Source organism: Phyllostomus hastatus, unplaced genomic scaffold (genome assembly GCF_019186645.2).
Source record: "Phyllostomus hastatus isolate PE091 unplaced genomic scaffold, TTU_PhHast_1.1 phas_scaffold_1674, whole genome shotgun sequence".
Classification (NCBI taxonomy): domain Eukaryota; kingdom Metazoa; phylum Chordata; class Mammalia; order Chiroptera; family Phyllostomidae; genus Phyllostomus; species Phyllostomus hastatus.
The window spans coordinates 7,476,275-7,491,591 of record NW_025334011.1 but is presented as its reverse complement, the minus strand read 5'-3'; the positions used below and the strand labels follow the sequence as shown (position 1 = coordinate 7,491,591).

General features: G+C 37.4%; 1 protein-coding gene across 2 annotated transcripts in view; it reads left to right on the top strand.

Annotated features, from left to right (window-relative positions):
* ANTXR2 (ANTXR cell adhesion molecule 2) overlaps positions 1 to 15,317 on the top strand; it is a 151,570-nt gene that overhangs the window by 66,976 nt on the left and 69,277 nt on the right. For both annotated transcript variants that reach the window (XM_045857846.1, XM_045857845.1), the window contains exon 12: positions 980 to 1,075. In XM_045857846.1, coding sequence (XP_045713802.1) covers positions 980 to 1,075 — 96 coding nt within the window. The remainder of the gene's footprint in view (positions 1 to 979; positions 1,076 to 15,317) is intronic.

Here is a 15,317-nt window from a genome sequence, read left to right as displayed (position 1 = left end):
TCACGGTTGCAACCAAAGTGATCCTTTTCTGGAGACAAAAGATAGGGACCACAGGGACTATTCCTGTAACCCCAGAGAGTGATTTTTTCTATATCCCTTTCTACATTCTACAAGGCATAACTTAAAGCAATCTCTAGCATCTTGAAAGATTTTATATTTATTATTGTTTGCTCTATAATAACACATAAAATAGAATATAAAGGAATTTATACAACTTAAAGAATTTAAAGGAATATGATAGAAATGTGGTTTGACATTATTAGGCTTCTTGTAGTATTTTCTGGTGTTTCCTAAAAAATAAGTATTGGTTGTCAATGTACCTGTTGACAATGTTTTAGCTCATTTGAGTCAAACTAGTGACATTGCTGGGAAGCAAAATCTCCGTGGATTGAGAAAATGCTCCAGAGAAGGGCAGTTTTGCAGCTTACTTAACCATCAGAATCAGAGGAGGAGACCTAAATAAAGTTATGTGAAATCCATTGTTGGTAGATTAAAGGGGTGGGAGAAAGCAAAGCAGGGGGATCTTTAGGATTGGATGGAACATAAAACAGAGAGACATACAATAGTTCATAATTAACATTTATAGCACAGAGATGGATGCAGGGAACAAGGAACAAAATGACAGTTCTGGTGGGTGTGTCCTGAGGGGTATGGAGAAGGAGATCATGCTGACATTTTAAAGGTGTGTCATCTTAGATGCAAAAAGACAATGGACAGGCTCTCTTCAGGTGAATATTGGCCTTTGCCAAGGAAGATACTGGCCTAGGACATGACTACCCACTTTTAGTGACTCACTTAAGTTAGGAAGTTTTATGTTCAGACCATCCTATGTGGTATTTTTCATTTTCTTGAGTTTGTAAGGCCACCACACAGGCTTTCTCTGACTTTATCAGGTTTAGTATATAGCCCCTTTTCTCTCCACAGGGATTTGACCCTTAGCTTTGCTAACTGCCTTATTTTTGTTTTCTTCCTGCTCCAGTCTAGTGGGATTGCAGCCGTCATCGTTATTTTGGTGTTATTGCTACTCTTGGGTATTGGTTTGATGTGGTGGTTTTGGCCCCTTTGCTGCAAAGTGGTGAGTAAGATTTCCAACCCTACTCTTTTTTCTTAACCAGCAAGATATAAATAAAACCTGAAATGTGAATCAATGCTACATTGTTCAACAACTGCAGTTTCCGTTAGCAAATTAAATTTTACTAGTTTTTATCACTGCAATAACTTCTAGAAAACATGCATGCCAATAAATATTTGTTATAAAACTTCATCTAACCAAATTTCAAAATCAGGTTGGGAGGAAGAAGGGGAGAGAAAGGTAGGAGAGAAGTCATAGGGATAAAGGGTTCTCCACTCAATTACAAAAAAACTTCAAGTAAAGTGAATGATATTGTCTACTGGACTATTGGATGAAGTTGATAATCTGTCAGATATCTTTTTAAATGCTTATTGCATCTCTCATTACCTTTTTGAGAGATCTCCTATTTCAGAACTTTCTTTGTTTGCACCTCAGAAAAACATTTTAGGTATAAGCCATGTGCAAATGTCAGGGTATCTGTTAAAAGTCACTTTTGAAGTTGTGACAGTTGGTTTTAGTTTGTATCATTTTTCATGTTTGAGTAAACCCTCTAAAAGGATGTGAGAGTATATTAGTTTTCTGTTGCTATTGTAACAAATTGCCACACATTTGGTATTATTTTAGCTCAAAGCAGTGTGGATTTATTATCTCACCATGATGCGATCACTGATGCAGCATGCCTCTCACTGGGCTAAAGTGGGCTATAAGATATCAGCATGGATACATTCCTCCCTTGATGCTCTGGAAGGAAAGCTGTTCCCTTGCCTTTTCCACCCACATTCCTTGCCTCCAGGGCCCCTTCCTGGATCTTCAAAGCCAGCAAGATGTATCTCTTCTACCATTCTTCTGTAGTCACATCTGCCTCTGACTATGAACTCATCCGGGACAGGACCTCCAATGTTAAGGAACCATGTGATTAGGTTGGACACTTGGATAATCCAGGATAATCTTCCATCTCAAGGTCTTTAACCTTAATCACATTGCAAAGTTCCATTTGCCTTGTAAGGCAATTTAGTCACAGTTCCAGGAAATTAGACTGTGGACATCTTTGTGGAGTTGTAATTCTGCCTACCACAGGGTGGAATGTTGAATAATAAATAGCAACAGATTTCAGGCAACCCAATTTGGATTCTTTGGGTTTCATAGAAAAGATTACTCCAAAGAAGCACTTTTTCAAAGCATGCCAACTACTTATTTTGATAGTGTTCCTTTTATGATCAGCACATTATATAGAAGTTTGTATTCTGTAGCTCACAGTATTGTTTTACATAATATTACGAGATTGCCTTTCACTCTCTCACCTTCGCTGACTGATTTCAGCTTCCTTGAAACATCAGGCAGTGCCTGTACTGCAGTCTGCTTTCATGAGGCAACTTCACAATCTTGTATCTCAGAGCAGGAGGCACAGAATTAAACAACAGCAGAAACAAGAAGCATCCTGTCTCTTTGCTGAAATAATCAGTTTCCTGCCATAGCAATTTATGCACAAATGGCTTCCTGTTGTAATCTTGACTTTCCTAGCTGTGCCTAGGTTGACTAGCGCTCTTGAGTCTCACATTAAAAAGCAAAACTGTGCCCTAAAGCAATTTTTACTCCTTGGGTTTTTTTTTTCAACTTCGCAGTTCTGGATTTTCTTCCTTTATTACTTTGCAGTTTCATATAATATTGACCAGTGGGCTCAAAAGTGTCAAAGTATAAGATATTTTTTAAAGACACTTGCAAAAACGGAAACAGGCTTCTTTGGGAGGTTGCTAGATGTGGTCAGATGAGGCCTTGACTATCATTTTGGATATTATAGAGAGGATTCAATCACCAGGTTGAAAGGAAAGATCCATTCTCACCCCAGCACTCTGAAGATTGCAAGTCACGGAGTGTACACCAGGCCTACTATACCTTTAAGATGTGAGGGCTTCTAGTCCTCAGACACATCATGAATGCTTGCTAATTACTAGAGCTGGTTTAATGAGGAAAACCACTTTTACTTTACATTTAGAAATGTAAATTTAGAGGGCAGCTGCCACTGTGTACAGCTGATACTTAGATCTAGGTATAAATGAATCACAGCAAGTCTTCCCCGAAGTGGGTTTGAAAGCAGGGAGAAGGGAAAGGCAAACTTCTGCATTCAGCCCATAGCAATGTATTCTGTGCCAGTATTGTGCTAGGAGCTGGGGGCTCTCAGCCCCCAGAAATAATTATAATATGATATGGAAGCTCACATTTTAATGAAAAAATACAGCACTGTGGGCAAAATGTATACAGAGGGAGGTGAGTATCCCAAGAGCAACACATGTAAAGAATAGCACGAACACAAAGGAGGAGGGATTTGCTAGAGTTAGGGGACTGTTTCAGAGAAACCTAAGCTGCTGACTCCAAACTGAGTTTGGAATAATGAATAAATTGTTGGCAGGTGAAGAAGTATATTTCAGGTGACATGTGTGCAGAATTACAAGTTATTCTGCCATGCTTTGGGGAGGCCTAGACTGAGGCCTAGGGTGCCGCTGACAGGGAGTGTGAAAGATGGTTTGAGATGCAGGACTGAACCCCAGCAGGGAGGGCCTCCTGTGTCTTTTAGTAAGTTTGAACTCACCCCAGGGATGCTGAGAAGCCACTGGAGAGATTAGATCTGTAAAATCCCCTGAAAGAAGCTTTGCTTGCTTCTTGGCTGGACGTCTGGTCCTGGCAGGGATTAAAGTCTGTGTCCAGCTCAGTCTCAGCAACAATTGAAATGGAAAGCCAGTGACAGATAGTGCATCTTAGGGATGGCTGGAGCAAAGTGTCTCTGACGAAGTGCGGAGAGCTGGAGAACCGTGAGGAGGTGATCCGAGAAGGGGCAAAGGAGGCTAACCTTTAGAAAAACAGAAAGATCTTGAGTATATCTAGTGCTGTAGAATGACTGAGGGATTTTCATTTTATTTTGTTGCTTTTAGAGAATATACATGTGCAATGCTGGAATTAGAGTGTGCTTAGTTAAATAATCCTTAGCATTAACTTACTCGGGATAAATTTGACTTTGATTATCTGTTATTAGCAGTCATATTACTTTTTAATGGAAAAAGATATACATTTATTTCAGCTTGGTATTGCACACATTTCTTTTTGTTTTAGTGTGTTTTAAGTACCAGAGATAGAGAGCTAAAACTAATCTTCCAACTGAAGCATGACTAACAGTCTGAAAGGTCTGTCCGCCAGCACATTTAAATTATGTCTGTGATTCACCTTTTGGGGAGTCCTGTGCTCCAGACCTCTTATCAAGATAGACAGCCTGGGGAAAAGCCCTCACCAGAGGCCTCAATACTTGTCACACATTCTTTACTCAATCATTTCATATTTTATGGAAATACTTTTTTAAATTTAGTTTTATTTTAATTGTTGTTCAAGTACAGTTTTCTGTCTTTTATACCCATCCCAGCCCACCCCCCCAGCCGTCCCCACCTCCCCGCCCCGTTTCCACCCCCCCCCCCTAGTTTTTGTCCATGTGTCCTTCATACTTGTTCCTGCAAACCCTTCCCCTTTTCCCCTGAAATTCCCTCCCCTCTTCCCTCTGGTCACTGTCAAATACCATATGATCTCACCTTTAATAGTAACCTAATCAACAAAACAAACAAACAAGCAAAATATAACCAAAGACACTGAAATTGAGAACAGGCTGACAGTGAAAATATCTTTCATTTCAAATAAATGTGAAATGATTTAATCAATCATTGTTTAGAGATTAAGATTTCAGGGGTATATACTAATGACTCAAATGTGACAGTGGCACTTAGATCTTAGACGTGATTCTCAGTTGTTTGTTGCCCCTGAAGGCCCTTAGAGCAGTGCCCATCAGATTTCTGGTGGTGGCTCTTTCCCCAGGAAAGGTGTGGGGCTGGGTGAGGTATCTCCAGGGATCAGCCCAGTTTGGAAAGCCCTATGTGGTAGGTTGAGTAATGATCCCTGAAGGTATCTAGGGCTTAATTCCTGGAAACTGAACGTTATGTCATATGGGTAAGAGGGCTTTGTAAGTGTGATTAAATTAAGGATTTTTTTTAACCTCTACCTGTCTTTATGTTTCTTTAATTTATATTCTTTTTTAGAAAAAGTCTTTGTTGTATTCTTTCCCATTACCATTTAGCCCCTTACACCCCCCTCGTCCCAGTAATCACCGCACTGTTGTTCTTGCCCATTAATTCTTTTTCCTTTGTGCTCAATCCCTCCGCTCCCTAACCACTGCCCCCGCCACAAGCTGTCATCTGCTTTCCATCTCTGAGTCTGTCTCTGTTTTGCTTGTTAGTTCAGTTTGTTCATTAGATTCCACATATGAGTGAAATCATATGGTATTTTTGTCTCTCTAACAGGCTTATTTCACTTAGCATAATGTTCTCCAGGTCCACCCATGCTGTGGCAAAGGCTAAAACTTTCTTCTTTTTTATGGACCAGTAGAATTCCATTGTGTAAATGTCCCATAGTTATTTTATCCACTCATCTACTGACGGAGACTTGGGCTGCTTTCTTATCTTGGTGATTGTAAATAATGCTGCAGTGAACATCGGGGTGCTTATGTTCTTTCCATTAGGGTTATGGATTCCTTCACATATATTCCTAGAAGTGGGATTGCTGGGTCAAAAGGCAGATCCATTTTTAATTTTTTGAGGTATTTCCACTCTGCTTTCCACAGTGGCTGCACAAGTCTGCATTCCCACCAAAAGTGCAAAAGGGTTCCCCTTTATCCACACCCTTGTTAGCACTTGTTGTTGACTTATTGATGATAGCCATTATGACAGGTGTGAGATGATATCTCACTGTGGTTTTAGTTTGCATTTCTCTGACAATTAGATTAGTGACATTGATCATCTTTTCCTATGTCTAGTGGCCATCTGTATATCCTTTTTAGAGAACTGTCTATTCAGGTCCTTGTCCATTTGTTTTTGGTGTTGAATTTTATAAGTTTTTTATAAATTTTGGATATTAAGCCCATATTAGATATTGGTGAATATGTTCTCTCATTTGGTGGGTTGCTTTTTTATTTTGTTGATGATTTCCTTTGCTGTACAAAAAAACATTTTAGTTTGATATAGTCCCATTTGTTTATTTTTTTCCTTTTGCTTCCCTTCCCTGAGGAGATATATCTAATAAAAAATTTCTATGAGCAATGTCTGAGATTTTGCTGCCTATGTTTTCTTCTGGAATTTTTATGGTTTCTGGTTTAACATTTAAGTCTTTATTCCATTTGGAATTTGTTCTTGTGTGTGGTGTCAAAAGGTGGTCTAGTTTCATTTTTCTGCATGTATTTCTCCAGTTTTCCCAACACCATTTGTTGAATAAACTATATTTAACCCCTTTTATATGCTTGCTTCATCTGTCAAATATTAATTGATTATAAAGGTGTGAATTTATTCTGGGCTCTCTATTCTGTTCCATCTATGTGTATGCTTTTATGCCAGCATCATGCTGTTTTGATTACTATAGCTGTTTTGATTACTGTTAGTATGTGGGACCTTTTGTTGTTCCATATACATTTTTGAAATATTTGTTCTAGTTCTGTGAAATCTGTCATTGGAATCTTGATAGGAATTGCATTGAATCTATAGTTTGCTTTGGTTAGTATGGACATTTTAATGATGCTAATTCTTCCTATCCATGAACACAGTATGTGCTTCTACTTATTTGTATCTTCTTCAATTTCTTTCTTCAGTGTCTTATAATTTTCCAAGAACAGGTCTTCTACATCCTTGGTTAGGTTAATTCTTAGGTATTTTATTCTTTTTGAAGCAATTAATTATGTATGAGATTGTTTTCTTGATTTCCTTTTCTGTTAGTTTGTTATTGGCATATAAAAATGCAACTGATTTCTGGATATTAATTTTGTATCCTGCTACTTTGCTGAATTCATTTATCAGTTCTAGTAGTTTGTTGGTAGAATCTTTGGGGTTTTCTATGTATAGTATCATGTCATCTGCAAATAAAGACAGTTTTACTTCTTTCTTTCCAATTTGGATGCCTTTTATTTCTTCTTCTTGTCTGATTGCTGTGGCTAGAATTGTTGAATAAGAGAGGTGAAAGCAGATATCTCTATCTTGTTCCCCATCTTAAGGGGAACACTTGTAGTTTTTGCCCACTGAATATGATGCTGGCTGTGGGTTTGTCATGTATAGCCTTTATTGGGTTTAGGTATGTTCCTTCTATTTCCACTTTGCTGAGAGTTTTTATCATAAATGGGTGCTGGATTTTATCAAATACGTTTTTTGCATCTATTGATATGATCATGTGGTTTTTCCCTTTGTTTATGTGGTGAATCACATTTATTGATCTGCATATGCTGTATTGACCTTGCATACCTGGAATAAATCCCTTGATCATGGTATATGACCTTTTTGAAGCCTTGCTGTATTTGGATTGCTAATATTTTGTTGAAGATTTTAACATCTGTGTTCATCAATGATATAGGGCTATAATTTTTTTTCTTTGTAGTGTCTTTAACTGGTTTTGGAATTAGGATAATCCTGGCCTCATGAAATAAGTTTGGGAGCCTTCCCATCTCTTGAATTTTATGAAAGAGTTTGAGAATGACAGGTGTTAGTTCTTCTTGGAATATTTGGTAAAATTTACCTGTGAAGCCATCTGGCCCAGGGCTTTTGTTTGTTGGGAGTTTTTTGATTACCACTACAATTTCACTAGGTGTATTCTGTCTATTCAGATTCTCTGATTCTTCCTGATTTAGTTTTCAAAGATTGTATGTTTCTAGGAATTTAGCCATTTCATCCAAGTTGTCCAGTTTGTTGACATATATTTGTTCATAATATTTTCTTACCATCCTTTGTATTATTTTGGTGTCAGTTGTTATTTCTCCTCTTTCATTTCTGATTTTATTTATTTGCATCCCTCTCTTTTTTCTTGATGAGCCTGGTTAAAGTTTTGTCAATCTTGTTTATCTTTTCAAAGAAGCAGCTCTTGGATTCATTGATCTGTTAATATAATCAAGCTGTAATCAGCAGCCAGGCTGAAGCTTCACAGGTCGGAGAAGAGTAATTCCTATGGGCAGGGCTATTGCTTCCCCTCAGGCAGATGCCACTTGGAGGGGAGTGCTCTGTATGAGCAAGATGGCTTCTGGAGTATGTGGAATGACTGAGCAAAGGGATTCTGGTGGCTGTTCATTCAGTTCTCTCCCCAGAGTCACCAACCCCATACTCTCCTCAAGCTTCTCTAGTCCACTCTGTCCTCTCTCTGCTGGAGCCCAGGGAAAGTGGCTGCAAACAAAATTTTGTGTATTGCTTTTTAAGAGGGTCTCTGTGTCTCCAGCCTTCTCTTCCTGGGAGCCAGAAACATTGCTGCTTTTCATAGCTGGCTGTTATCTGGGTCCCTTTCTGGCTCTGGTACTGTAGGCTGGGGAGCCCAGACTGGGGTTTAGACCCCACACTTCTCAGGGTAACACCCCAGCAGCTGAAATATTCTTCTGGAGTTTCAGCTGCCACCCATGGGATCCCAGCCAGCCCTCTCATGCCACTTCTGCACTGCCTGCTAGTCTTGTTGTGGTGAAGTGGTTTCCTCTGTCTGTCCTTCATTATAAGGCTTCTCCTCAGCTAGTGATCAGTTGGTTATCCTAGATGATTTCTCTACGATTTAGTTGTAATTTTAGATTGCTCCTGGGAGGAGGTTAGTGTAGCTTCCATGTACTCCTCTGCCATCTTGGATCTTCTAAGGATCTTGAGATAAGGAGGTTATTGTGGATGACTTAGGTGGGCTCTAAATGCAATCGCAGGTGTCCTAATAAGAGTTAGACTGCAGGAGATCAGACTACAGAAAAGGAGAAAGCAATGTGACCCTAGAGGCAGAGTTCAGAGTGATAGAGGTATTAGCCAGGGGATGCTGAGGGTTACCAGACACTGGAAGAGGCAAAGAACAGACATACCTCTGCTGCCTGCAGAGGGAACCACCTCTGCCAACACTTGAGTTTAACCTTGTCAGACTCAGTGCAGACTTCTGGCCTCCCAAACTATTAGAGAATACATTTCTCGGATTTAAGCCACTAAGTTTGTGGTGATTTGTTACAACACCATTAAGAAACTAATATGTTCCTTAAATGGTTCTGATATTCCTCAGGGTTGGGAATCATTGCTTCGGGCTATGGATTTGGGGAGTTTTTATGTAATATATTTTCAGATCAACACATTACAAAAACTGTACATGGAGTACACAAGAGATATACATGAGGTTGCAAGGTGGGAGACAATGAACTCTTCTTCAGAATGTTTGCAGTGGTTCCAAGGCTACTGAAATGAATATGCATTCTCTAAAATTAGAATTACCATTTTGTTTGTTTGGGGTAATTGTAGAGTAAATCTGCGTAGTGCTTTGTATGCTTAGTAGAATTTGCGTACTGTTTCAGAGTGACAAGGAAGTTTGGAAGAAACAGTTTTCTTAATTTCAGAAGTATCCAAGGCATTAGAATTAATTGACAATAGGGATCCATGGACAGTTTTCTCAGGTTGCTTATTTGTTGGAAGAAGTCCATACAGTTCCATTCATGTTTAGATGTTCAACCACCAAATCCTCTGAAAGCTAGAAACTGACCTTCTTACTCTTCAGGGAAAATCAAAGAACTTGAACAATTAAGTGAATCCTGTGTCTGTGAACCTGTGGCACACAGGTTGTACCTTGGCTATACCGATTTAGTATCAGGAATAGGAAGTGCATCAAAGTCTTGAATATCTTCTCTAGAATATTTTACATCAAAATTTTAGCCAAAATTCTTAAAAGGTTACTCAGGTTACAAAGTGGTACTTTTTTGTGACACTTAAATGAAATTATGATTAAACAACTAGCTCTGTGATTTTTTGAACATTTTTCAAACTATTGTATTGTTTTACTCATCATTGTAAACCAGGCATGGTGCACAGTAAGTGCTTAGCCTTCTTGAAATTTCTCAGTTCTTATCTTTTTACCTGGAAGATAATTTCAAAATAGGGCAAACTGTACACAGTTTTAATAAAAATTCTGTCAACTATTAGGAAGTATTATGCATAAGGGGATTCACAGTACAATATCAGTTCCTTGTAGGATTTTCATTGACTTTATTTAAACTATGTACTTTATAATGTACAAATAATGGGAAATGTGACCTTCATAACTCTATGTAAAGGGAACTATGATTACAACTGCATACAAAATTTTTATTGTAATAAAACACTGAAGTACAAACAATTTAACTCTTTTCTAGTTGCTTTTACGTATACCCCACAAGGATTTCTGACCTTAGGATTAGGAACTTGGATGGAAAAAAATATTTATATTTACCTTTAACTGAAATTTATCATTTTTTTCACTTATGAATGAAGGCCACTGTCCACAAAAGTATTAGCAGTTCTGAAAAATTGGTCACTAATAGTAATCATAGATATCCTATATCACGTTTATTGTTGTCCAGATATTTTTGAAATATCTTTTACACATATCACTACTTCAAAAATATGAAAGTTCCTAGACCTACTATAGTTCATCATTTAATGAATTATTGAAGAAGCATATGTTTCTATATCAAAGATTGTTTCTTTTACACATTTGATAATTATATTTCCATATAATTGTTTTTCTTTAAATCCTGTGTATTTTAATTTGGCTTAATTATTCTGAGAAGGGGTTTTATAGGTTCACTGCATTGCCACAGAGGGGCTTAGAATAAAAAAGTTTAAGGGAAAAAGAATGCTGCAATAGAATCTGAACAGACTATTTAAAAATTTCCTTCAGTTCATTTTAATGAGTATTTTCAAGGATAAAAGAGAGATGATATCAATTTATTTTCTTAAAGATTTTATTTATTTATTTTTAGAGAGAGGGGAAGGAGAGGAGAAAAAGAGGGAGAGAAACTCAATGTGTGGTTGCCTCTTGCACACCCCCTACTGGGGACCTGGCCCACAGCCCAGTCATGTGCTCTGACCAGCAACCCTTTTGGTTCACAGGCCCACCACACTCAGTCCACTGAGCTACACCAGCCAGGAGATGATATTAATTTAAAATGTTGCAGAATAGTGTTCTCTGTGTGCCTGGGCTTTCCATGACAAATAGAAATCTAAACCAGTGATATTTGGAGAGCTTCATCTAGTTATGATCATAATGAAAGAGTTCTCATGCAAAACTGAAATTTTTAGGCGCTACCAATAGTGAATTATGGAGTGTGTTGAGTTTGCAAACTATTCCATAAGGGGAGAAGTTCTCATTTTTGTGTGAAGTTATTTCTCACCATCTGTTAAGAGTCTGCATCCTGCTTATTGACTAGCCTCACATCCCTCTTTTACAACTGCTTTTCTTTAACAAAGACATTGGCAGCATCCTTTCTTTCCCCTTAAATTAAAATAAAATGGGATAGGAAAGATTATAAGTGAATTTATGTATTGAATCATGAGTGAGATATCAGAAAATATGGATGTTTTCATCATTTTTAACTCAGAAGGTATGTTGAGTTTATAGCAGATTTGTTGTACTATCAGGATGGCAGAAATGACAGTCCTGTGGTTGCATCATTTGGAAGAAACAGACACTCCACAGAATTACAGATGTAAGGCTAATGAGGTGGCAAACAAAGGCTTTCTGCAGTGCTGTCAATTACAGTGTGTTATACAGCTGCAAATAAATATCTGAATATGCTGGAAATGATAAATGTTTACTTTGCTCTAGTGTCCTTGGCCAAAGTTCTCCATCCTCAAGGGAATGCTGCAAGCTCATTTTCCTTAGTGCATTTAAGACATTACCTAAAAAATCTCATAAATCTTAATTTAAAAAACCATTTAAAAAGTTATCTATTTAAAGCCCAATTTGCTTATGAGTAAGTTGAGCTTTCAGGATGAGGATATATCTGACTGGAGCTGTATGGAATCATTTTCTTAGCCAGCAACAGCTGTGCTGTTTTTTTCTAACTAGTAATAATGCTTCTACATTCACTTGTTTTTTATTGTTGAGGAGGGCTCTTGGTGCCTTTATTGAGTTACTTTGAGAGCAGCCTATTTTTTTTTAGAATACACAATAAAACAGAAGTAATTTAAATTTTAATATGCCTTCCTTGCACCATTAATTAAAATGATTTATGTTTGTTTGCCTCCTTGAAATAGTGTGTGATGTTAGTACTTACTGCTTCCATGGTAATGTTTTCCAACAGAGCATCATTTGCAAACTCTTCCTGGTCTTAGTGTATTTGCTTTGACAGCAGAACCTTGACTTAACCCCTGGCAGAGTAAACTCTCGCACTGTTCTTCCCAGTCCCCATTTGACATTTTAAATATTTATTGTCTAGACTTCCCACCAGTTATTTGTGCATAGTAAGAGTCTTTGACCATTGTTGAGTCTGTCAAGGAGAAAAGGAAAAGGAAGATAAGGTAATCCGGACCATATTTTGGTCTGGATGTTGAAAGCATCTAGGTTTGTGAGATTCAGAGAAGGACATCCCAAACACCAGGGTAAGAGACTTTGTATTCATGTGTTTCAGAGGAGAGGAACTATACTTGCTCTCTGATCTTATTAAAAAGAGAAGGGAGAATGAAAGGAAGATCCACTGGTATTTTAAACAAATTTTTGTAACCAGTAAAAATGATTTCTCTATTGTCTGTGGGCTCCTAGGCACTCAGATGACACTGCTGACAAACTGGACATTTGTTTTTGTCACTGGCAGGAATCAGGTCTGAAATAGTCGTTGATCTACAGTTGTTGTACTGTATGCCCCCCCACCCCTTTTAATTCAATGCAGTTCACTGTTGACAGTTCTTTTCACTCTTTTCTGAATATCAGAGCATATGATTGCAGCAAGCTGGCTGCAGGCTCCAGTGCTGACATTTTCTAGCGCAAAGAATGCCCACATCACTCGAGCATTTGAAAAGTGTTAATGAGCAGATCAAAAGGACTGTTGCCTGAAGCAGCTAACTTTTTTTTTCCCTAAGAAATCGGCTCTCCTCCAAACTGAAATCTTAATTCTAGCAGCTAAGTAGATGAGATGTAATCCTCCCTGATGATGATAATAACAAATGAAAAAAAAATTGGAGAAGAATCAAACTCTGCATATGGTTCATAAAGTGGTGAAAGTGTTTTCCAGAATCTTCAATACAGAGCTGAGGGATGCTAAGTGGAAAAAATCCTGGCAACTGGGCAATATTATGCCTTTTAAAATCTGCAAATTCTCATAAAATATGGTGCATATGAATACATCTTTTTGTGAAATAAATGTGTTCTTGCACTATTTAATACAAGAATGGGATTCTCGTGACTGTTTTTTTAATGTATTTGGACTTACAGTAAGGTTTTCTTTTATCCTGTAGTAGTTTTAATGAAATACAGGGATATCAGTTAAACACAGATATTTGCCACTTTTGGCTTTTGGGCTGAATGGCTTCAGATTGTTTTCCCCCTCCTTTGTTACTTATGAGGCCACGTGGTAGACTGAAGAGAGAGTATTTTGAAATGCCACACACACACACACACACACACACACACACACACCCATTTTATTTTCCATTCCATCATCTCTAGGTTAGTGATGTTGGGTATGTGAATTGACAAGTTAGATCTCAATAAAATGGGGATGATAACCTCTATCTCACACAGTCACCATAAATATTAAACTATTTCTATCTGTATAGATACCTGCCTATTTATTTATACATGTATCCATCCATCTATCCATCAATTCATCTATGAATCTTAGCCAGTAACAATTTCTCAAAAAATCTTAAACCTTTTCATCTGTACTCTTTCCCCTTGCAGTCCAAATCTTATTTTAAAAGGATGTCATATGGAAGAAATGGTGAATTTAGAGTTTCGAGGTAGATGGACCTGAGCCCTGGGTTTGAATCCTAATTCTAATGTATTGTTTTTGTATATCCTTGAGCAAGTTATTGAAGTAAGAGTCTCCCTCTCTTTGTATTTAAAATGGAGAGAAGCATAGTAACCACACAGGGTTATCCAAATAAGAGAAACATAGTGTGTGGTATATGGCAGAACCAATAAAGGGTAGTTATGAGCCACAGCTCTGGTCAGTTTCTGAAGGTGCTGTTATTTGTCATGGTTGTGGTTATGTCTTTTAATTTACTAGATAAATATTTGATTTAAGCAGAGTTTTAAGGCCTCTGTTTCCATTGTTAACAATGTATATATCTTTCAGGACTTCAAAATCAATTTAAACTTATAATGTTACACATTTAGTCATTTGTAAAATTAATTACATGTTATTGGAAAATAAACTCTAATATTCTTTTCTGGAATAAGGTGAGTACAAATACATTTAGACATATGGCCTACTTAATTATGGAAAGGCACAGAAGCAAAAGTCCTGGTGGAAATATTATGATTTGTAGGTTTTTAAAAACATTCTATTAGAATTTTCATACTGGAAAAGACCTACAATTAATTGCATTAATTTTCCAAATGAAGAAATTTGGGTAATCTTATATCTTCCCATCTGCCAATGAGTTCCTCAGTTCTCTGACTTTATTGGTTGAAAGAGAAATTTGATTCTTTATCTTCTTTGGAACAAGCAAATTTTAGTTTCATGGAAGTCATCTCTGTTTATCATTTATATTTTTCCTTCTTTTTCTTACAAATTTAGAGGTTGGCTGTGAGCCTTTGAGAAAGTTCTCAGCTATTTCCTTCAGTTTACTTTCATATTTTTTATTACCTGCTATTTGCAGAGCACTTTATTAGTCACTAGTGATGTTTAAAAGGAAGGAGAAATGATTATTGCTCTTAAGAAATCTACAGTCTTAATGGGTAATTGAAAAATTTGAAAATATACATATAAATCAAGAATGGTTCAACTGAGCAGCAAAATACAGTTTTAGAAGTTTTTAAGCTTCCAGATAAAACAATAGTAATTTGATAGACCAGTCTGTGAAAGCTGGGTAGGACTCAACATGGAAATGGTCATATTATTTGGAGGAAACAAAGGGATCTTCAGCCGGCTTGGCATAGAGGTCCTTGTAAAGGGATGTTTGTAAATAGGGGTTAGTGTAGAACTATACCACACTGAGGCATTTGAACAATGAGAATAGAAGACCTGGCTTATGTAAATGTACTGAAAAGGTCTCTGGTTTTTCAGGCTGTGGCTTCTGATACCAGATAATGGGTTTCCAGTAAAGTGAAAGAATGCAAAGATACCTCTCACTATCCTGTTTGTGAGTTTGTGAGCAGTAATCATATAAGGATTTTAAATTGAAATCTAGTTTGTCTATATCAGTGCTAATACTGGATGCTATTCAAGATAATGAGTATGACATAAAAAATGGTGGAGTCA